The sequence below is a fragment of the Nanorana parkeri genome, unplaced genomic scaffold, assembly GCF_000935625.1.
Source record: "Nanorana parkeri isolate BGI_ZX_2015 unplaced genomic scaffold, ASM93562v1 scaffold1429, whole genome shotgun sequence".
Classification (NCBI taxonomy): Eukaryota; Metazoa; Chordata; class Amphibia; order Anura; family Dicroglossidae; genus Nanorana; species Nanorana parkeri.
The window spans coordinates 263990-286498 of NW_017307697.1; the positions used below are offsets into that span (position 1 = coordinate 263990).

General features: G+C 39.6%; 1 protein-coding gene across 2 annotated transcripts in view; it reads left to right on the plus strand.

Annotated features, from left to right (window-relative positions):
* Positions 1 to 22509, plus strand: part of LDB3 (LIM domain binding 3) — a 146221-nt gene that overhangs the window by 47509 nt on the left and 76203 nt on the right. For both annotated transcript variants that reach the window (XM_018569943.1, XM_018569944.1), the window contains exons 4-5: positions 6070 to 6145; positions 22014 to 22036. In XM_018569943.1, coding sequence (XP_018425445.1) covers positions 6070 to 6145; positions 22014 to 22036 — 99 coding nt within the window. The remainder of the gene's footprint in view (positions 1 to 6069; positions 6146 to 22013; positions 22037 to 22509) is intronic.

Below are 22509 nucleotides of genomic sequence, written 5' to 3' on the forward strand. Positions count from 1 at the left end.
CATGTTCGGCCGACCCGAAGCCACACGAAGCAGGCCGATGTATGGCGGATTTCAGCCGATGTACGGCTGAAATCAGCCGTAACAGCCTGAAGTGAATAGCCGAACAGTGTTCGGCTCACTTCACTTCTGATCGGTCATTCACTCGGCTGCCCTCGGCAGCATAGTGAATAGACCCCTATATGTAAGTTTTAATACTTTTGAAAAGTTACACTTAACCCCACCCTTCCCCCCTCCCTATTATTCACTCCATCATTTTATAGGAAGGATTGAGAAGCAATGGGGCAGGCTTAGTTCTAAGGCCCCTTTCACATAGGCAGTCTGTCCAGGTCTGCCTGTAAGCTTTTCAGATGGACCTGCTCGGAAGCCCAACATTACTCTATGAGCAGCCAGGTGTAAACAGACGCATATCCATTCACATAAGAGTTCCATTTTGGTGGACCTGATTGTGATGGATGGGAGGTAATCCCCCAATCCCCCAACCTCCCCATAGACTTAACATGTAGTCTGCAGAGCTCAGTTTTTCCTCCATCACAAGAGCGACATTAATTCCATATTGTTCTGATCAGCAGCGGATCTGTGCAAAGATTCCATACACATTGGAACAGACGGCGCCCGTGTAAAACTGACAGGCGGACCTGATCGAAAGCCCAATGTTAGTCTAATAGCAGCCGGATCTAAATAGACGGGCATCCGTTTACATCCAGTTGTCCTCCAGCCAGGTCTGGAAAAACAAACAGATCAGAGTTCCATTTTGATGGACCTGACCGTGCTGGATTGGAGGTAATCTGATGCAAACGGACATGTACTCATAGATCAACATGGGTCCGGTAATTTCAGTTTTTTACTCTATTGCAAGATGGAGGAAAAAACTGGACGGACACTGATGTCACAATAGTGACATCTATGCCAATCAGCAGGGGATATGTGCATGGATCTCCTGCAGATAGGAACTTAAGGCACCTGTCTGAAAGGGTCCTTACAAGAAAAATCAAGCTTTCTATACATATTTAGCTTCTTATAGGTCTAGCCTACTAGATAACTGATATGCAGTTTTAAGAAAAGCAAGGTTCTGCTTATGCATTTTATTATATGCAAAGTTTGATTTGTCCAGGACTGTAACAGGTTTACCTAAATAACAATGTAGCCGTGTCTATGTAAGTGATGCCAGCCAACAAATGAAGGGAAAGATCAATACATCAATGGATAAATAAATCACAGAAGAGCATCCATTAAAATGCTGCAAGGTCACTGAAGAGCTATTTTGCTGAAAGCAGACAAAGTGGTGACGTTCCTTCTTTCTGCTCATGGAAGTAGCATTGATGTATAGAAAGAAGATAGAGCTTTTCCTGTTAGTCAGTTTTGGTTCCAAAAGATACCTCAGAAATTGAAGACACAATACAAGACAACTGGAAATGACAAGCTAAATTATATCCAATTTTATGTGTGTTTCAGTTCATTTTAGAAAGTGCTAAACGGTTGATAGTTCAGACCTTGTATAAAAGCATTCCAAGTGCTATAGCTGCTATAAGTGCTATTCCAAGTGCTCTTGTTTTCCTGGCACTTCAAAAGGAATAACACTATAATTGAATTCTTGACAAATATAAATTATATCATAATTTAATCCAGCTATGTATTTCTTAGAAAAAAAAGCATTACATGTGTTTTTTTAAAATAAAGATTTAATATATTATCTAGACTCCTAAACCTGTTATTATACTAGGTGCAAATTTTCACAGGAAAAAATTTTTGCATTATGATCTAGAACTCTACTGCATTGCACAGTGCTGTCAGTCTGAAGCTGGCCATATATCGATAGATTATCTGCAGATTTTCTATGGTCAGGTAGAAAAAGTGCAACAGATTCCTCCATCTATGCTAAACTGTGTGGATGGAGGAATCTCCCGCTGGGCCAAGCTTCAGTATCTTTCTAGTCGGCCCCGCTGGCTCTCAAAATACCTGAACAATCTGATTGGATGAAGGCATTGTGAAGATAGTTTGAGAGCCAGTGGGGCTGACTAGCAAATACTGAAGCTTGGCCCAATGGGAGATTCCTCCATTTACACAGTTTATCGTAGATGGAAGAATCTGTTGCACTTTTTCCATCTGACCATAGAAAATCTGCAGATAATCTATAGGTGTATGGCCAGCGTAACACTATGAACATGTTTAGAGGAGGGGAAAGCCCAGAGATTAGCTCATCCATGTCCTGCAGCACTTTCATTATCCAATCAGCATGCTGGAAGCAGGGAGGCAATGCCACTGTATTATTTAACTATCTCTCATTGAGAATTCCCAAAATCGCTTAAAACACTGAAAAATGATAGATTTTATGAAAGCAGAGACTCTATGGAAAAAAAAGTGGTAGCCACAATTCTTTATGACACATAATATTTGCAGAACTGTTTATCAAATCTATATGTTCCGTAAACAAATACACAAAGTAATTTTAGTGAAGAAATATTAATCCCATTTTTTTGGTAAAATATATAAGGGGAGGTTGCTCTGAGTAAATAGATACCAAATATGTATCGAAAGGGAAAAAAGTCACAAATCCTTACATGCTTACTTAGTATGTATCAAAAACCTAAAGTATTTAAACAGAGAGTCAGCAAAAAAACAGGCAACCAGAACCAGCATTGTCAGAAGGAGAATGGCAACCTCTGTGTTTCTCTTATGACCACTCAAAAGGTTAGGGAGACCCAACTTTGAGCCATTGGGATGAGCTGGGAGCAATTCTTGCCTTCGATTTAAAAAAAAAAAAAATCAGTATCAGTGAAATGTAGGGATTTAATGTTTTGTGTGCACCTGGGGCACTCTGAAGTGCTGGATTCTCTAGCAAATTATATTGACTGGCACTTGATTGTGCTTAGTATTCTGATATGTGCTTAATTAAACCGGACTGAACTTTTCATTAACATACAATGCTTCAAAGTATTTAACCCTTTGTTAGGACAAATAGTGCAATTTTAAAATGCAATATCAAAAGACTCTCACCGATCCAATTCATGAAACTGTCTCACACCATCAGCATGTCCCAGGTGCAGGCTCAAAGTGCGTTCTCACCTCCGTAAATGCATCTTCAGAGACAGCCGCACTTAATAGGTTTACATGCATAAAATTCAGTCTTTATTATTGCACATCAGCAAAACATGCAAGTGTACACCATCAGATCACTCCTCCATGTGCAAGTCCCTAACAAATTTCATCACCTGGGCTTAATCATAGAGGTCTAGAGAGAAGAGACAGCCAGGAGATAGAGAAGAAGAGACAGCCAGGAGAGAGAAGAGACAGCCAGGAGAGAGAAGAGACAGCCAGGAGAGAGAGAGAGAGAGAGAAGAGAGACAGCCAGGAGAGAGAGAGAGGAGAGACAGCCAGGAGAGAGAGAGAGAGGAGAGAAAGCCAGGAGAGAGAGAGAGGAGAGACAGCCAGGAGAGAGAAGAGACAGTCAGGGCACAGAGAGGAGAGACAGCCACGGCAAAGATAGAGAAGAGACAGCCAGGAGAGAGAGGAGACAGGAGGGGAAAGAGCGAGGGGAGACAGGAGAGACAAGAGGGGGGAGTAGTCCCAGTAATGATATTAATGTGCTGGTTTTTTTAAATAAAGGTGTATTTTTTCATTGGTACATCTCATTCAGATCGTCATTTGAAAAGTAGATCTCAAGACAAAAAAATGTGGGCATCCCTGGTCTAAAGGATGGTGTACATTGCAGATGTGCTTTCATAATTCATTTAATTATACCTCAATCCAGTGTCTCTTGACTTAACGTATTGGTGGATAATATATTTCAGTGAGGGATGAGGCAATTTAACCCAAAGCAATCAATTGGATATTGACTTTTAGCAGTGTACCTAAACCTGTAAAATATATTTCTAATGGTTTTTTTGGCTTACTGTATAGGTTCGGTCTTTACACTCATTAAACACAATCATTTTAATCATAATTTTCTTTCAATGGTGCCCTCAGTTTGCTAGCAGCTGGAGAAGATAGGGTTAGGTAACTCTGAACATGTGAAGTTTTATAACCTTTGATGGAAATACTTTCCACTGATTGGATGTATAAGTGCCACACCATAGATGAGAAACAATGAATGGAGCCTGCTGCAAACCTAGTAATGACTTCCCTCAATGGCCTGCTAGTAGACAAAAGTTATATGGAGGAAATTAGACTGCATGAAATTGAAGCATACAAAGGTATTATTCTCTACCAGTAACTGGGCATTATGACAGAAAAGGAATCCATATTTCAGATGTAATTTACTTTACAATAAAAGACATGGCCATTGAGTGCTTCCAACAGGTCTCTGTTATTGTGTTTACCATTGTTTGGGTTAACTAGCTACTTTAAAGCAAAATAAAGGCAATCCAGCAATGACTTGCCCATCTCATATTTTTTTTCTAAACTAAAAATGCCATGTCACCATACCATTCATTTCAACAACAATCTTCCCATAATGTTATATGTGCATTTCACTTATTTTATGCATGTTATTTACCCGTAAATGCCTCCATTGTGTAGAGATCCAAAAGAAACCCAAGATTGCTGCTGGGTGCTGCCATTTTGGATGTGATATCAGCAGCCTTAGCAAACTCAGAGCTGTCACTCAAGTGAAACTATATGGTATTTTTCTCTGCTCCTTCCATTTGTTTAGGGAGGTGAAGAAAGGAGCAGAGATGATCGGCTTGCAAAGACAATAATTACACATGCCCAGAAGAGGAAATAATTATGACATGGCAGGAGGGAGGAAGCAAATTCCACAGTTACCTGGAATTCGTAGTTCCTGTATATAAAATCAATTTTTTAGCATGTTTATCTACATTTACCTGAATCTCGTAAACTAATATCTCTTATATTGTGCCGTGAAACCTCATCCATCCCATTCTCCCCTTTCCCACACTAGAAACTGGGAATAGGACTTACATTTCACAGTGACCATGGATGACTCAGGGGAAAATCTGGCCCAGAATAGCTAAACGTTCCATCAAAAAAACTATAGTGGAATCTGTTTGTAAAGTTATTTTGAGGTAGTATTGAGTCACTGCACACATAGCAAAAGCGATCCCGTTTTAAAGCGACAGATCTTTTAGGGCTTGTGGTCAATAAGGTGATGATCTACACACCTGGTGGTCCTGCCTGAAGTTATTGTCTTTCTGGTCTAGAATATTTGGCCTCATTCAAACCTTATTCCACATCACTATTTCAGAGGATCCTTGTATAGCTCCACCATATCATCCCTGTATTAACTGGGTTTCACAACAGAACCTGTCCATTTTTTTTTCTTGGCCACCAAAGAAACCATAGCCAGAGCTTGAACAAGCCCAGGGTCAAATTACAGGACATAAAATAATGGATGAATATGATGCTTGGTAATAGGAAACTATCCAGTATCGTTAAGGATTATCAACCAAATTCCTCAAAATTTGGGAACTCAGCATTATTACACACTTGCCTCTCTGAATCTCTTAGCCCTAAATATTTAGAGCATATCCCTGTACTCTTGGGATTGTCCCCCTTTCCCCTTCCTTCTTGCCCTTTCATACCTCCCCCCTTACCTCCACTGACCTCTTTTCCTGCATTATCTCCTCTTCTGACCCCTTCTACCCAGTCTCCTGCTCCCCCTCTCCAAACATTTGTTTTCCTATTTTTCCCACACCCCTTTGCCAAAAGGTCATCATGATCAATCACATCATGCTTCTCCCATTGATGGGAAACCTTCTGCCAGCATTCATACTTTAACCCTTAAGTCTTATTCTGTATGTTGATACATTACATGTTTACCACAGCTGTTTTGGCTTCCTTGAAAATACAATGGGGGGAATTTATCAAAACTAGAGCAGACAGAATCTGGAGCAGTTACCCATAGTAACCAATCAGCTTCTCTCTTCAGTTTGTTCAGTTAAGCTTTGAAAATTCAATATATAGTAGCTGATTGGTTGTCATGCACAGTTGCTCCAGATTCTGTCTGCTCCAGTTTTGATAAATTTCCCTCAATGAATTGACAGTATAGACTTAAATTGCTAGTCATAGAAACATATGAGGACAACTATTGATGTTTGCTCTTTCTTTACACAGATCTAAACGTCTAGGTCCATTTCCAACATCCACACCACGAATGGAGTCACCATTGCCAGTGATCCCACATCAGAAGGTACTTGTGCTACTTCAGTCTATGACATGTACTTTTAGACCAGATCATTGTGCATTAAAACAAGACACAGGTCATGAGAAGTACACTACTGACTATTTTTGTTTCCATAGATATTTAACGATTTTATGTTCAGATTTTCTCTCGTCACTCATTCATTGTAACTTTGGCATTCCTAGTTTCTCCATCTGTGTTTGTTTTAAAACACATTTGTAAAATTGGCACACATCTAGGTAAGTTATCCAAGGCCTAAAACTACACGCATTAAATATGCACATGATTACAGGAGACCTTTGGTCAATACACCAACTATTGGACACAATGCAGTTTGATTTGCAAGTAAACCCCTTATACCAAAACGTCTGTAATTGCAAAGCCAGCTGCAAGAAAATTTAATTTCATGCAGTGCTGCATCCTACACTTTCTAACTGCATGTAGCTCGAAATGATGTTTTCTGGTGAGTGCCTTCTCACTGCAGTTTTTTTCCCATAACATTTCTACATCATCACTATTCACTAGTTGGAAAATATTTCCTCGAAAAAAGTAGAATCAAATGATTGTTTTCCTCATATGCACTTTTTTTGGTGTAGACTTCACCTCCAGATGATAGGGCGGGTTCACACCACAAAGTCTGCATTCCAGTGGCCGAACGCTCTGGAACGCAGCCCCACAACATAGTGAGCCAGCCGCATTGCGATTGGCCGCACGGGAACACAAGGCACAACATTGCTTGCGTACCCGGTCCGAACAAAATGCTGCATTGATGTGCTCTGCGTTCCCGTGTGGCTGTTTGCATTGTGGCCGGAAGGTGTGGCTACGGTGCCATTCACTTCAATGGACCGCCATGCCCCCTCCTGCCCCACAACCTAGTGAGCCGGTCGCAATGCGATGCAGCACGTTCTGGCCAGAAAGCACTGTGTCTGGTGTCAGCAAGGCATTAGTGCCTGCGTTCCGGTCCAGTGTAATCTGCTAAAATGCTGCAAGCACTATTTTTGCAGATTAAACTAGACCGGAACGCAGGCACTAATGTGCCTGCATTCCGGGTGTGGACAATCGCACTGCGGGTGGGGGGCTTGAACACAGGGAGCCGGCCGGCTTGCGTTGTAGTGCGTTCCAGAGGCCGAACAATCTGGAACGCAGACTTCGTGGTGTGAACCGGGGAGGGAATAACTAGAAAATAATGTGGAACTACAGAAAAACTCTGATAATTTGTATAATTTGTTTTTGGAATAGTATATATTGCTTCTCTTAGAAGATGTGCAATAATTAAAGAAAAAGTAGACTATAGCGGTTCAGAATTGTCCTCCACACTACATTATTGAAGTGAACAGGAATCTGCTGACATGTTAGACATACGCAGGGAAACAACCGCCATCTACATAAGCCCGAATGAGATTGTACAATCAGATTGGACTAAAAGTACACCTGTTATGGGAGAAATATAGGGGCTAGCATTGCTGCCCTCCTTCCTAAAATATGATTTGCCTGGCAGTTCATGCACAAACCCAGTGAAAGTCATCAATGGCAGCCTCCATATTTCTGTCAAGAAAGGTTTCATTGAAGGTTTAAAGGTCAAAAGTTAGGTATAGAGGTTGGGATAAGGTTGACAGTTATGTTTAGGGGTTGGGCTCAGGTTAAAAGTTGGTTTAGGGTATGCATTAAGATTTTTGCGTGGGAGTGCAACAAATTATTTTCTTGGCTGTAAAAATGTCTTTGCACCAAACTGTATGTTCCCAAAACAGCTATGCCAATGTTCTCATGATGAAAATTACCCTACTGCATCTGCTGTAAACAGACAATCAAGGTGTCTAAAGTTTTATTCCACCTTTTCAAGTCAAATCTAAAGGTGCCCATACACCACTGCACGATTCTCGTACGAGAATCGCGGGACATCCCGCGATCGTACGAGAATCGTGCAGTGTATGGAAGGCGTGCGACCGTACAGTAGAAACGGTTGCACGCCTTCCATACACTGCACGGTTCTCGTACGATCGCGGGATTTCCCACAATTCTCGTACGAGAATCGTGCAGTGTATGGGCACCTTTAGGAGAATCTCCACGAGGGCCACGGACATCCATAAAAACAATTATCAACCCTCAACAGCTCTTTGTGGGTGTCACCATGTAAGACATTTTCTTTCCCCATTGATGCCTCAGCTGGTAATGATGAAGCCACTAAAGTGGCGAAACATGTTGGGTACACATTAGAGCGCTATTTATTGATGGAAGCCATGTAGTACATTTGGATAAAAATATAGAAAGGTAAAGAGGTTGATACTGAAAGAGAGACGTGTGGAGCAGAAGAGGAAAAAAAGATTAGCGAACGGAATAAGAGACTTTGAAAGGAAGACGGCACGGCAACCACGAGGGGAATCACGACGCTGACAACATAGATAAGAAAAAGAAAATCAATGCACACTAGACATGTGCGATTCGTTTCGTTCCGAATCGAAATTCGGAACCATACACTGCACGGTTCTCGTACGATCGCGGGATGTCCCGCGATTCTCGTACGAGAATCGTGCAGTGTATGGGCACCTTTAGATTTGACTTGAAAAGGTGGAATAAAACTTTAGATTTAGATGTACAATTTAGGGGTTGGGCTCAGGTTAAAAGTTGGCTTAGGGTATGCATTAAGATTTTTGCGTGGGAGTGCAACAAATTATTTTCTTGGCTGTAAAAATGTCTTTGCACCAAACTGTATGTTCCCAAAACAGCTATGCCAATGTTCTCATGCTGAAAATTACCCTACTGCATCTGCTGTAAACAGACAATCAAGGTGTCTAAAGTTTTATTCCACCTTTTCAAGTCAAATCTAAAGGTGCCCATACACTGCACGATTCTCGTACGAGAATCGCAGGACATCCCGCGATCGTACGAGAATCGTGCAGTGTATGGAAGGCGTGCAACCGTTTCTACTGTACGGTCGCACGTCTTCCGTCGAACAAGCAGGCTGGAAAACCCGCCGAGAATCGTACGAGTTAGTGGCCTGCTTGTTCGACAATTGCCAAACGGGCCGGTGCGCACACTGCCCGTTTGCCGTCATCGCAAGCCCGCCCCTCATTGTAGTCATCGCAAGCCTGCCCCTCAGGGGGTGGGCTTGAGATGATCGCAAATACGATCTGCCTGTCCAAGATGGGCAGATCGTACATTTTTTTAAGTACTTTACAACCCTTGCAAGACAAAAGTCTTGCGAGGGTTGTAAAGTGTATGGGCACCTTAAGAAACCTTCACTATATGTTTGTTATGTGTTCCCATTCACACAGCTTACCTAAAATAATTAAAACAAATCTTAATTAGTTGTTTCTTTAGAGCAAGATTAAACATAGGATGCTATAATCAACTTACATTGCTTAGAATAGATAGCAATGTGGAGATAAAGAGGAGATAAGTGATTTTTTTTAAATGCATTAACTTATAATGTACTACCAAAGATCTTCTTTAAGCCTTTGTTAGGATAGACAGTCCTGGCCATCTAGTTAACGACTAATAATGAGATCTGCCAACACAGTGCAGACATTTTTAATTAGTGAGGACATAACTCCCTGCCCTATCCTTAATATTACATAGAAAGGGGGGAGCAGCTAAGATTGTTCAGCAGGTAAAAAGCAAGTAAAACAGTAAGCAGTAATTTTATTTCTTTATTTTTTAATGTTATGCAATTTGAATGGGAACAGGTTTTATTCAAATTTGCTGAAAAAAAGTGCATATATCTGGCCATGTGCAAGGAACATTATTAAGATTATATAGTTGAAGGATTGCTTCAGTATAATGTTCAAAATACTTTTTTTTAACAGTGCCACAGATTCCCACTGCAATGTTACAAATCCATGCATTACAAAGTTTATAGTATCAATCTTAATGGCACCAGTGCTAGAAAACAACCACCATGCCCCTCTAATGCAGGATCTGCCATTTAGAATGACCTTATTGTTCTTAGAAAACAGACAGTGCTATCACATTTCAATTGCATGTCAGTATATAAAACAACTTCTACTCCTATTATTAGACAGTGTGAAAGTTTGCAGGAGAGGAGCTGCTAGGCTATTAACTATTAAACGTGTGTTTACTTCCATATAAAAAATGCTTCATCAATTTAATCAAGAACTTATTGACGTCCTGACCTGTTTTTATACTTTTGATTGACTGTTCAAATGTGTATTCTATAGTACAGAGCTTTCATTTCTCAACATCTTTATGCCAAGGAATTCTAGAGTCAAAATCCAAATATAAAATCTTAATGAAAAAGTCCACACAAAATGCCAGAATAAATCTAATACATATTTTGATAAAAGGCTTGGTTTGCTACGGTATGACGATCACCATTTGCAATAATGACCAATATTTTCAGCATTGGCAGCCAATAAGAGCTGGAAATGGTGATTGTTATTGTAAACAACGCATGAGTTACAGTTTAGATTATTTCTAGAGTTTAGTAATATCAAAACTAAAAGTGTTTGCGAAGCAATCTGTCTGCCTTGGGTTTTTTTGAAAAGCAACTATTTGGATTAAGCCTAAAGAAAATCTGTCATTTATGAACCAAGTACAGTGTTGTATTTCAGATTGGAACAATGTAGAAATCATACTAATCATTACATTTTTCTCCTTTAATTAAAAGTACAAACAAAAAACTATCTAGTAATACATACCCACCCACCACCCTTTTAATTATGCCCAAAATCAGACCTTAGATGTAGTCCGGTCCTGCTTTACATTCAATTTTCTGCTGGTCTCCTGTGCACAGGCACGACTACAATCTAGAGGTGTATAAGAGCTAGTCACGTCTGGAGCACAGGCACCTGGGGAAAAAAATGTATGCAAATACTGTCCAGTGCAGAGGAGAGGCATGATTGTTCTGCATATCAGGTCTGATTTTGGGCATAATAGATTTGGGGTGGGGAAACCACTTCAGGGTTCTTTGAACAGAGGTACACTGACACTTTAAAGACTAACTCCATCTTTCTGGCCATGTTTCATGCTACACCCAGGGTGGGTCACATCTGCAGCCCCCCACCCCCAAATACCCCACCCTCTTACCATAATCTTGGGTTCTTCTCCCCACAAGATTCTTTACATATTTGAAAATGTTGCGGCTGTGCAAGACTCCACCTGCACAGATGCAACATCCATTCACAGTTCTTTTGGCAGGATCTGTAATTGAAAAAATAACAAGACCCATCTGCCACCGCAGCAGAGGGACTTGTATTTAACAATGGAGTATAGGGGCTATGATCCATTGACACTTTTTTGCCCCTATAACTGAAAGTCCATACCTTGGTATGGACAGGAACAGGAAGGAGAGTATGCAGGAGCCGGAGCACTGCACCCATGATCCCTGATTGTCATTGCAATGCTCAGCAGACTCCAATGCAAAAAAATCAATAAATGCACTTTTTTTTTTTTGCATTCATTGACTTTCTTTTTTTTCAAAAGGTGGACTTTGCCTTTAATGAAAACCTGTGCTAAATGAAACACCTTTCAGCTGAAAATACTAGTTGCTTGGCCCCCAAGTGGTTAATCAGACTTCAGTAGTTTGAGTAGCTGAATTGGAACATATACTGTATGCATTCCAGAAGTACTGATTTAACTCTGACCTTAGATAGTTCAAAATTGTCCCGGTATGTGACACTCAGGTAAGTAGAATTTGCAGAATGGCAGCAATGGCAGCTCCTAGATATCTCAGCACATGTTTTGAATCTCTAAATCTATAGCAGAAAGCTAGGAGCCCTGAGCATTGCCCATACTAATTTAGTAAAACTGTACATTTTGTATAACATATTAATGTTAATCTGGGTAGCAATACACTTGGTGAAGACATTTAATCTGTATATTGCTGAGTGTCCACCTTCCCTTTTTGCTGACTTTATATTTTTATTAAAGATAAAACGCTAGTTAAACACAAGAAAGCATTAAAACTGCTTCATCCTTAATTTTGTTTTATATAAATTGTAACTTGCAAAGCTTTTAGCCCACAGGTGTAGAGTGTGCAGTATATTCTCAATTTTGGTCAACATACATTTAATTTTAGATTTCTTTCCTGAATCTTTTAAAATTGTGCTTCAATCTATGTGAATTATTTTTTTTTATCAATGGTCTAGAGTGCTGGATTAATATGGCCCAAAATGGCAGATAAAAATAACCCCCTGTAAGTGGTAGGACTGCGGTTTTCTGACTTATACTTCATTTTAAATATTTAAAACTAAACAGCCTGCCAAAGAGAAAATACCCCAAAATGCCTGTTATCACCTGTTTTATCCAGGGAAATTTTACTTCAGTAAATGTCTCTAATAAGCTTTCTAATGTCTCTGTGAGTTGCATTACAGAGTATGCTGTGATATGAAACTAACAGCTTGATTACTTGCTAGAAAAAAAAATATATATATGGCTGGATGTGTTTTAGAATGCCTTGCCTTTACATCATAGAAATATCATATGTCCTTTACTGTGTCCTTTGCATGTTTACTCTGATTGCTGTTTTCTCCTCTCTGGCCTGCATGTGTGCTGCTACAGGACAACGCTTTGGATATAAATGGCAGAACTGCCTTCAGTTCTCTTTCTAGCCAATCAGCTGTGCCTCTGGGTGGTGGTGCAACCACCAACGGGACAATTTCAGGCTACCTGAACAAGCAAGAGATCAACCAGTCACATAATTCGTCTTTTGTAAAGCCATCTCTGAAACCTTCCTTGTCTTCTTACTCTGTGACTTCTGAAACATCTCCTATCAGACGTAGCATAAGTGCAACATCCGATGTTTTTGTAAATGCTGAAAATGATCAAAACCAGTTTAGTTCACCTAAGAAAAGACTATATAACAATCCCATTGGCCTTTATTCAGCCGAGACCCTTAATGAAATGGCTGGGATGCATAAGCAAAGTGTCAAGGGAAGTGCTTCAGAAAGCTTTCTTCTTAGAGGGTATGTAAAATATTTTCGTTTAACTGTAAAATATTATATATAATGTGTTTCACAGTTATATCTGCTTGGCACAATTCATCACCATTCATAATCTAAAGTAGAGCTGGGTCCACCCAAAACTGACTTGTTCCATTTCTATTACATAGATTTCAGCTCAATCACATACAAGTTATATACCATAGAGACTCTTTTAGGAGTTCCCAATTTTCCCCACATGCCATGGCCATTATAAAAAGGCCTCATTCTCAATGGATATATCATTTTTTTTTAGCATTATGGAAACTGCAATTAGAGAGGAGTGAGGCTCATCAAGATGCAGCGAGGGATTAGAATTTTGTGGAGAACGTGGAATCTCTGAGAGAGCAGAAGTTTTAAATAAGAAAATTATTTTTAAAACTGTATAACTGATGCCAGACACAGTACCCATCTGTAAAATATGTGATTGGACTGGCAATTGGAAAATTAATCTACAGGAAGACAACAATAAAAAGGACCCTGGAACAATTCATTGCAGAGCTGGATGAATTTGGCCGCTTTATTTTGGCTTCTCACACTGATGTCTGAATCTGCATTTGACAATAACTGTTGGTGGTTGGTTATATTATTTGGAGCAGGTCTGCTTTCTCATTCCTGGCATGAGCATTGAGTGTTCTAACAATGCCATAAACATTGACTTTTCTGCTACTACAGCTGTACTGATTATGTAATGCTATTTGGGATTTGTTGTAGAGGGGCAAGGTATTGCAGAGGAAGAAAGGACGGCTTTCAGGTGGCCTTTTGGTATAATTGCTGAGATAAGAAATATAAGAAAGACTTTGTAAACGTTTTTATGTCAATCCATGAGCATGTTAATAGCCCCATTCACACTTGCATTGTCAAACCTGCATTTATATGCGCTCAGTGGACATTTCTAAATGCTTATAAAAGCATGTAATGATTTTTTAATGGAATCATTCAAACTGTGTTTACCTGCATTAAGTTTAGCTGCGTTTAGCAAAAATAGAATTCTGTGCAGCAAGGATCTGACTAAAAACTCTAAACGGGGCTTAACACATTTAAATGCACCTAAACATGGCTGCTAAAAATGGATAAACTCTCTATAAAGCCGTAACATCCTAAAACAGGAAAGAGTGATCTGGGAAGTGTAAGATTTTTTTTTATACTTATCAGCTGCATTTAGAAAAGCTAAAAGCAGGAGTGCCAGTGTGAATGTAGCCTTACAGTTACCCTCAAACATGAATTGGGATTTCTAAGGTATATACTTTGTGTGTAGACAACTTTATGCAATTATTTGGTTTTTGAATTGGATAAAAAAGGTTAAAAAACATAGGTACAAGTTTTAATTTCTAATCTCTAGTAGCAGTCATATGGTACAGCTTGAATTTAGTGGATCAGAGGGTGACTTAGTAAACATTATTCCTAGGACTGGGAAACTTAACAATTAATTACCCAAGGCAATGGCCTATACACATACAGCACAGCAATGAAGTAATAAAATGAACTAGGATCACACTAATCCAGCACGTTATTATTCTGAGTTGCCCCACTCAAGCGGTGGCCATATTGAGTGGGGCACGTGAGATTAATAATGTGCTGGATTAGTGTGATCCTAGTTCATTTTATTACTTCATTGCTGTGCTGTATGTGTATAGGCCGATGTAGTTGGATCTGTATGTGCGTTATAATTAATAAAAATTAATCGATTACAGCTGAAGTGTAGTGTATGCATATGATAGCTTCCCTTGCCCTCCGCCCCCTCAACATGCAATTAAAATTGTTCAGTGAAATCATTTTATTTTTCAAGAGATACCTCTTTAAAGACGCAGTGATGCCTTCTGCTGATTGTTCTGGTGGCAGGGGCCAGCAGACACCTGTAAATGTCACATCATTCAGCCTCGGATATTTTTCAAAAGAATTATATGAACACATCCCTGGGATCCCTTTCTATGTGCCTGCTTCTACCTGCTGGCCACTGGATGCTGCAGACTTTAGCTGTGCAGTCTGTTGATTGGCTGATGCTAAGGATGTGTTCTTTCACGTAAAGCATTGGAACAAAATGATTGATAGCAGAGAAAGCTATTAGGTGTATGTGTGTGTGTGTGTGTGTGTGAGGGGGGTCATCAGTGGTACAGATTAGAGGAAGAAGTAATTGATGAATGATGGAGGTCATTCAATATGGAAATAAAGGTGGATTCAAGATAGCTGCTGCAGCTTCAAAGGGTTATAAAAGTACACCTGGAGTTTAGCTTTAGGGAATGGTAAGTGATGCAGCAGGTCTACGGGAATATGCTGTCTCAGCTTACATTTATTTATTAGTGCCTTCCGTTTCTTTTTAACTTTGGATCAGCCTTAGACTGGTGGTTTAATTGCTGATCCAGGGAGATGATTTAGAAAAAAATATGGACCACTGGAGAGTAATGTGATCTGAGTACTCCCAGGGGCATGCCACTGGCCTCTGAGTTAGGCTTTCCTGCAGACAGTGGCCACAGACATCTAATTTCTGCACTTTTTGGCTGGTCTATTGAGGAAGTGCTACATATTTCTCACACAGCAGTGGAATTTAGAGCTTGGAACAACATTTGTTAATAATTAAGGCATCATCAGTATAAGTATGAATAGACTGAAATGAATACAGATTAGCTTTAAACTTTGCAGAAGAGACGAAAGAAAAAAATGGATGGCATTAGCAATGTTTGGTTGCCTTTTTTTTACTCAAAAATGGCTGAAACTAATATATGCATGACCTAAAAATGTAATGGCAATAAAGTTACATCCAACCCTGTAATACCCATAACCCACGGGTAACAAGCCAGTGGATTGTGGTAGACTGCCTGCCTGGCATGATCCTTGCTGGCTCCTTTTACTTCAGGCCATGTGGGCTGTTCGTAGATGTCTTTGAAATGCTTTGCTGGCTTACATCTACCTCTGCATGCAGACATCGCGCCTATGTATATTGGATATCACCTGAATACTCTGTGAAAAGCTGATCTTTGGGAAAAATTATAAACTACCCTTGCAGTAAGCTACCCCTGCACTGCAAGGGTTTAATTCTTGTTTTGTTTCTTCTAGGGCACCATTAAATGCAGGGTTTTTTTTTTACTTTATCCCTCACACTTGCTGGCTTCCTCCTTTCCCTGCAACTGTTCCACTGAAACTGTTCATCTTTGGTGTTCTGTCCATTGGTTGCACTCTAATGTCATCACTTACCATGCAAGACCAGAAGTCCTGCATGGTAAGTGAAGAGGCCGAGGGCCCACCCAAAAGCCACATCATTGGAGGGAAGTGCAGAGCGCCAGCTGCAGAGCAAGTGACTGGTAAGGCAAGTAAAACTGCTTTTAATGGTACCCTACAAAAACAATTAAACATTTAACCCTTGCAGCCCCACTTCAAAAGCAGTTTTACATTTCTCCCACAGGTAAGCTTTAAGATGTTCAGAGTACTGTACCAGTGCCAGGGCATAACGGTTCTTTATAGCTTCTGTCTGTTCCTGATTGCTTTTGGTATCTCACCTGGCATCCTGACTGTCGTTCTGGTTTGATACCATTTTTATCCATCAGCTGTCTGCCTGACATTACAACTGGTTCTGATAATATTTTTACTTTACGATACATCACATCTGCTCTCACCACTTACCTTCTTCTCATCAACGGGGCCATCTTAATGGATGAAACCTAGGAGCTATGTCCCAATCCTGTGAGGTGGCCAATGGTGAAATCCTAAACTCTATAGGCTTTGTGTCACCAGCTGTAGATATGAACTCTCACCAATGCACAGAAGATCTACTGTACTTATGACACCACGAAATGTTTCATCCATAAGACCATACATATTCAAATTATTTACATGTGAATAGGTTTTAGCTGTTAGCATGAACAAAAATTTAATGGTTTTTCATTCCACCATTACAACTGCCAAAATAGAGAATCAAGGCTGTTGACCCCTTCCTTCCACTTCATTGAGGTATTTCTTCACAGAACACCAAGAAAACATTTCTAGTAGTTCTTCTAGTGCTAACTTCGCCTATTGCTTCTGTGCTGTAGGCTTTCTTCATCATTCAGTACGTACTACTTTCATTTCTGTACTGGAATGTTGTAAAGGATTCCACTGCTGACTTGAAAGTTTACTGCAAATGGGTATTACTTCTGGTGGCAGAGCGCAATAACATGAACATCTGGAGAATGTGAAGTTGTATATATTCATTCAGCTCTGAATGAATGTATTTCCACTTTAGAAATACATTGCTTTTTTCCATCTTCTCCACTGAGCAATAAATTTGATTTTGTTAACCTCCTGTTCTACCTTAAAAATGTCATATGACGTTCGCGGATGAGGTTCAGGGGATTAAAACAGACACAGGGACCTTTTTTACCAAATGATACTGTTACACTGTGTTTGACTGTAAGGGGATGCTCAGCTGTTGAACACATACCAAAAATGGCTATATGACTATCTGCTTACAGTCTCCAGCTTGTTCCTAATATATCTCACTAGATACTATAGCAGGCAGATATTTCAGAGGCTAAGAGAAATGGCAGAACATGTCTCCTAGTGAACAGATTCTCTGTTTTCTGGGCAAATAACAGAACAGGCCTTATTTAAAATACACTAGTTTATCACTCAGGTACAGTACAAAAAGGAAGAAATAATGGCAGACTGACAGTAAAAAGATATAGGAAGTAGCATAGTAGTACAAAACAAAAATAAGTAGAGTCTTCTTAAAGAAGCAATTACTCTTTTTGTATAAAACCGCTGAATTGTGAACTTTACTAGCTTGAAATACTAAAATTGAATTCGTACATCACAAAGCATTTGGATCAGGATTAAAAGGTGAGATAGAAGAATAAGCACTAGTTCCTTGATAAGATATCCATACTTCTTTTTGTCAGAGTGCACAAAGGAGAAGCTTATATGCTTTGCACATCAATGTGTTTATAATACAAAGAGATTTGCCCGTCTGCAAATTAAAAATACTTAATAGTCCATGGAGGCCAGTGTTATTGTTCTTGTTTATCCTTGTGCTGCACTCCTGAGCCATCTTGAAATTCCTGTTTGTGCATGCACAAACACTCCACAGATCTCCACCATGTGACAACCTGCTCATGCACAGACATACTGCAGGTCTGCAATACTTTTTTTCACAAGATTAAAAGGTATTTAAAATGGCCAAAAAAATAAAAATAAATAAACACTCTGCTATTGTCTAAGATGGGGTAGCAGATGAGAGGAAGTCCATTTTATGAGTGAAGGTCCGCTTTATGGTGTAGGCAGCACAGTGGAAAATTCACCTTTGTTTGAATCCCAACCAGGACACACTCTGCATGGAGTTTCATGTTATATCTGTGCTTGCATGGGTTTACTCTGGGTTCCTCCAATACTCCATAGGCATACTGGTAGGTTAATTGGCTCTTGTCTAAATTTTCCATAGCATGTATGCATATAAGATTGGAACTTTAGATTGTAAGATCATTGAGATAAGGGATTTGATGGGAACAAATAGCATGTAAAGCCCCTTTACGTGGCTGTTCTGATTAGATCTCTTTTTTAGCCCTAAATGTGACAGATGTGAAGTAAAAGGATGTAAACTGATGCATGTCTGTTTACATCTGCCTGCCCATAGACCTAATATGGGTCCTCCATCGCAAGAGGGAGGGCCAAAAATGTCCATGACATCTGTTCTGTATTACTCCGATCAGCAGGAGATCTGTGGACAGATTTTTTTTGATAGAGTAGGAAAAGGTTAGAACCCTTGTTGGGGTCCCTATTGGGATAAGCAACACCATAGCGTTGCTTCAATTAGAGAAAAAAAAAATGAAAGACAGAAATGAATAAAAATCTGGGGTGAACATTATCCTAGAGAGGTCTAAGGACTGCAAGTGCAAATATCAGAGATTCCATGTATAACTTTAAACTGAACAGTTCATATGTGCAGATAAGTCTATAAAAAACTAGACTTATCTGCACAGTAACTCCAAAAAAACAGCTTAATACGCTATTTATACAAACATGTTCATGGTTTTACCTAACCAGGTCTTGTGGTTTACAAACATTTGCCACACTGCATAACAAGGCAATTGACACTTTCTCACTGGTTGCATCATGTTACATCTCTGCCTCAGCATCATCACCTTTATCAGGTTATCATAGGGTTGGGGTTATGATTCAAGAATCAGGAAAGCTGAACCAGGAAATAACAGAGGGATCTTTCTGGTTATGTAGAGCGACAAGAGGTGTGTAAATATGCAGGCAGCATGAAAGCGTGGCAAGCCATATTGTCACCAATGTGTCAGCAAAAGGTGTCAGCAAATGCCAAGTCTGCACAAAATATCAAGACATAGGAGCCACAAACAAAGGAGCAATGGTAAGGGGAAAAACTCTAGAAGAAGGTCACAGATGCAGAGGAGATTACCTGCATTCATTAACACAAAATATAAATGGCTGGGTAGAAGCATGTCAAGTGGATTTGAACATGTGTAGGGTAACTAAGATCAGTGCAATGGAGTGCTCAAATTATCATTTTTTCAAACGGTTCTGTATATTTTGTCAAAGTTATAATAGGAAGCGTTGGCTCAGAGAACTGAGAATTATAATTGTCTGGTATTCATGTTTCTCCAATTTTTATGTTTTCCAAAACCTTTCTGAAAAGTATACTTCAAATGATGTAAAAAAACTCCTGATCTGCATACTTTTACTGGATAATGGGGTTGATTTACTAAAGGCAAATAGGTTGTTCACTGCAAGGAAATTTTCTTAGTGAATGTGGTGTAAATTCTCTTTGAAAAGAATACCCAATCATGTGCAAGGAAAATAAAAAACAGCATTTTTGCTTGGACATAAATGGATGATGAAAACTTTTTCACTAAGACAGTTGCGTCACAAGGGGTGTGTGGGGGGTGCGGCCCGCACCCGGGTGTCACCATTGCATTGTATCCCCCCACTAAAAATTCGGGCATTCGGTCATGGACCGAGAGCCCGACAGTGTCGGGAGAAAGGAGGGTACCCGGCAGCATACCTTATCCCGCCGGGTGAACGTCCCCTCCTCTCTCTGCCGTCGTCCATTAAAAAGATGGCCACCGGCAGGCATCAATCAGATGGTTGAGCATGCGCGATGACAACATAGCGAGGGTCTCACCCAGTCTAGAGAGTCTAATATTTAGCATGTACATATGTATTGACAGCCATATTGGGTAACAATGGTCCAATTCCATAAAAGCATCAATCACATTATATTTAGCATCACTGGCCCTGTTGTAATGCTCAGAAAATGGCCATATAAGCCAAAGCCAGCAGCCGTTGTGGTCTCCTTGGAAACATTTGCCAATGATGATGGTCCAGCTTATTTCAATCAGGATATTATCAAGCATGACAGCAATGTTTGAATCATAGATGCTATGAAATCCTTTCAGTTGCCAGATGTCAACAGCATGCGTGAAAGCATTAAGTGATGCAAAAGAGATCAGTTCACCAAGAATAAAATGTCAGTAATGCTTGTGTTGACTCTTCCCCGAGTATGCCTTTAGATTATATGCATTATGTATTATCGTCTAGCCAAAGGCAGAGATACAAGCTATCTCTGTGCATTTATTCTATAGGATTAAAGTATAGCAATACCAGGTGACACAAAAGGTTCATGCTTTGGAACACAGGGCTTAATTGACCAAGCAATGTCCTTGGGGAAACATTTCCACAAAAATACTTTTCAGAGTCATCCAGCAGACATGAAACCTTTATAAGTCTTGCTGGATAAAGTGTAATCCACACATTTTATATCTATTACTCATATCAGTATTTTAGTTATACAGTTGTTTTCTTCTTCTATTTGTAGACAGATATAAACAAGATATAAACAGCTTGAAAGCTTCAGTTAATGTCAAGTGCCCTTCAAATACAAGCATGCAGTGCAGTTATGCCAATACTGGTTTATAAACTATCTGCATCCATTACTGTAATAGTGCAAAACAGATTATCAGGGACATGTGGTGCAACAATAAAAACCTTGCAAGAACCAACACCATAGCCAAAATATATTCTTAAAAGGATTTTTTTTTCACATGTTGCTATTACCTAGTTGCTGAAATCATCATCATCATCTAGTTGTTTTGTCTCACTAAACAAGACAAATACATCATCAGTACCATGTCAAGAATACATCTTTCAACAAGTAACTTGTTTATTTAGAGCAGAAAGATGCCTTATAGTTTTTAAAAGAGGTAAGGTATCAGCTTTTTTAATTTGGTGTCCCATCAGGGGAGATGTGTGTACAGGACTGGAAGTAATGGGAAATCCCTTCAATTGGACAAAGATGGCAAAGAGGGGTTTAAACTTCCCTACCCCTTCCCTATCTAAAACAGAAAGAAAAAACATGTTTGGCTTTAAATATAATTTAATGTACATAGATTGATCATACCACATTGTCATAAGTATGAATCAGAACTGATTAGCAAAGTGACAAGTTTACCTACAGTCAACTTAAACCTGATTGGGTAATAAAGGGTAATGGACTTTGCTTTTCCTTTTCTTTCTTAACAGGGCTGACAGGACCAGGGGATAATTTTGTTCCTTGCCATCAATCTGATGAAAAACAAGAACAATGCTCGTGTTCCCCAAATTAAAAACTCTTGCCACTATGTAGATATATAGCCATGTTTAAATCTCACAGCCATACAATATGCATTTCATGTACTTCTAACCAGCTTTGTACCAAGAAAAAGGACATAAATTGAATTTTTAAATGCTGTAATGATCCCTGCAGTGTAGTTCTATCATTCTGGATGAACCTCTGGGGAGTACGAAGTATGGGATTCCTTCCCAAGGGGCCACATTAACTGATGAATATTTACATGCTCTTGTAACCATCATAACGACTGGGTCATAGTGAAAAGGACGATCATGAATATAACTCAGCCACCTCACCAACAAATCTTTCTTGACTGATTCACCTCTCTTCTTTCTCTCTGCAGATCATAGCCAACACTGTTGCCAAGTTAGTATAAAAGCATTGTTATGTGTCGTTTGGACCCTTTGTATTGCTGCGTGCATTTTTGGACAGCATGGTATTTGGTGAAAACATAAGAACATAACTGGGATAGGATGTGACTTTAGTGTGAAATTCAGTTGCTGTTAAAGCATGCATCAGAGGTGTTCTATGTCTAATAGAAAGATTTGGACTTATGCACATAGACCAATAGTATTAAAAACTACAGTGCAAAGTGGCAGACTGAAAATTCAATATTGTATTTGGATTCTGTGGTGAAATAAGGTATAGACAAGGGTCAACAGAGTCTGCTACTGACAGAGTTATATGTGGGTGCAGGAGGAATTAACACTACTGTTTAACCAGCAGTTGATGCTAACATACAAAAAAAAACTAAAATTGTATTTCTTTAGACTGCCCTGTTGGGGATATTCAACTCAATGGCATTTAAAGTTGTCATTGCCTCTACATAAGAAAGGGTC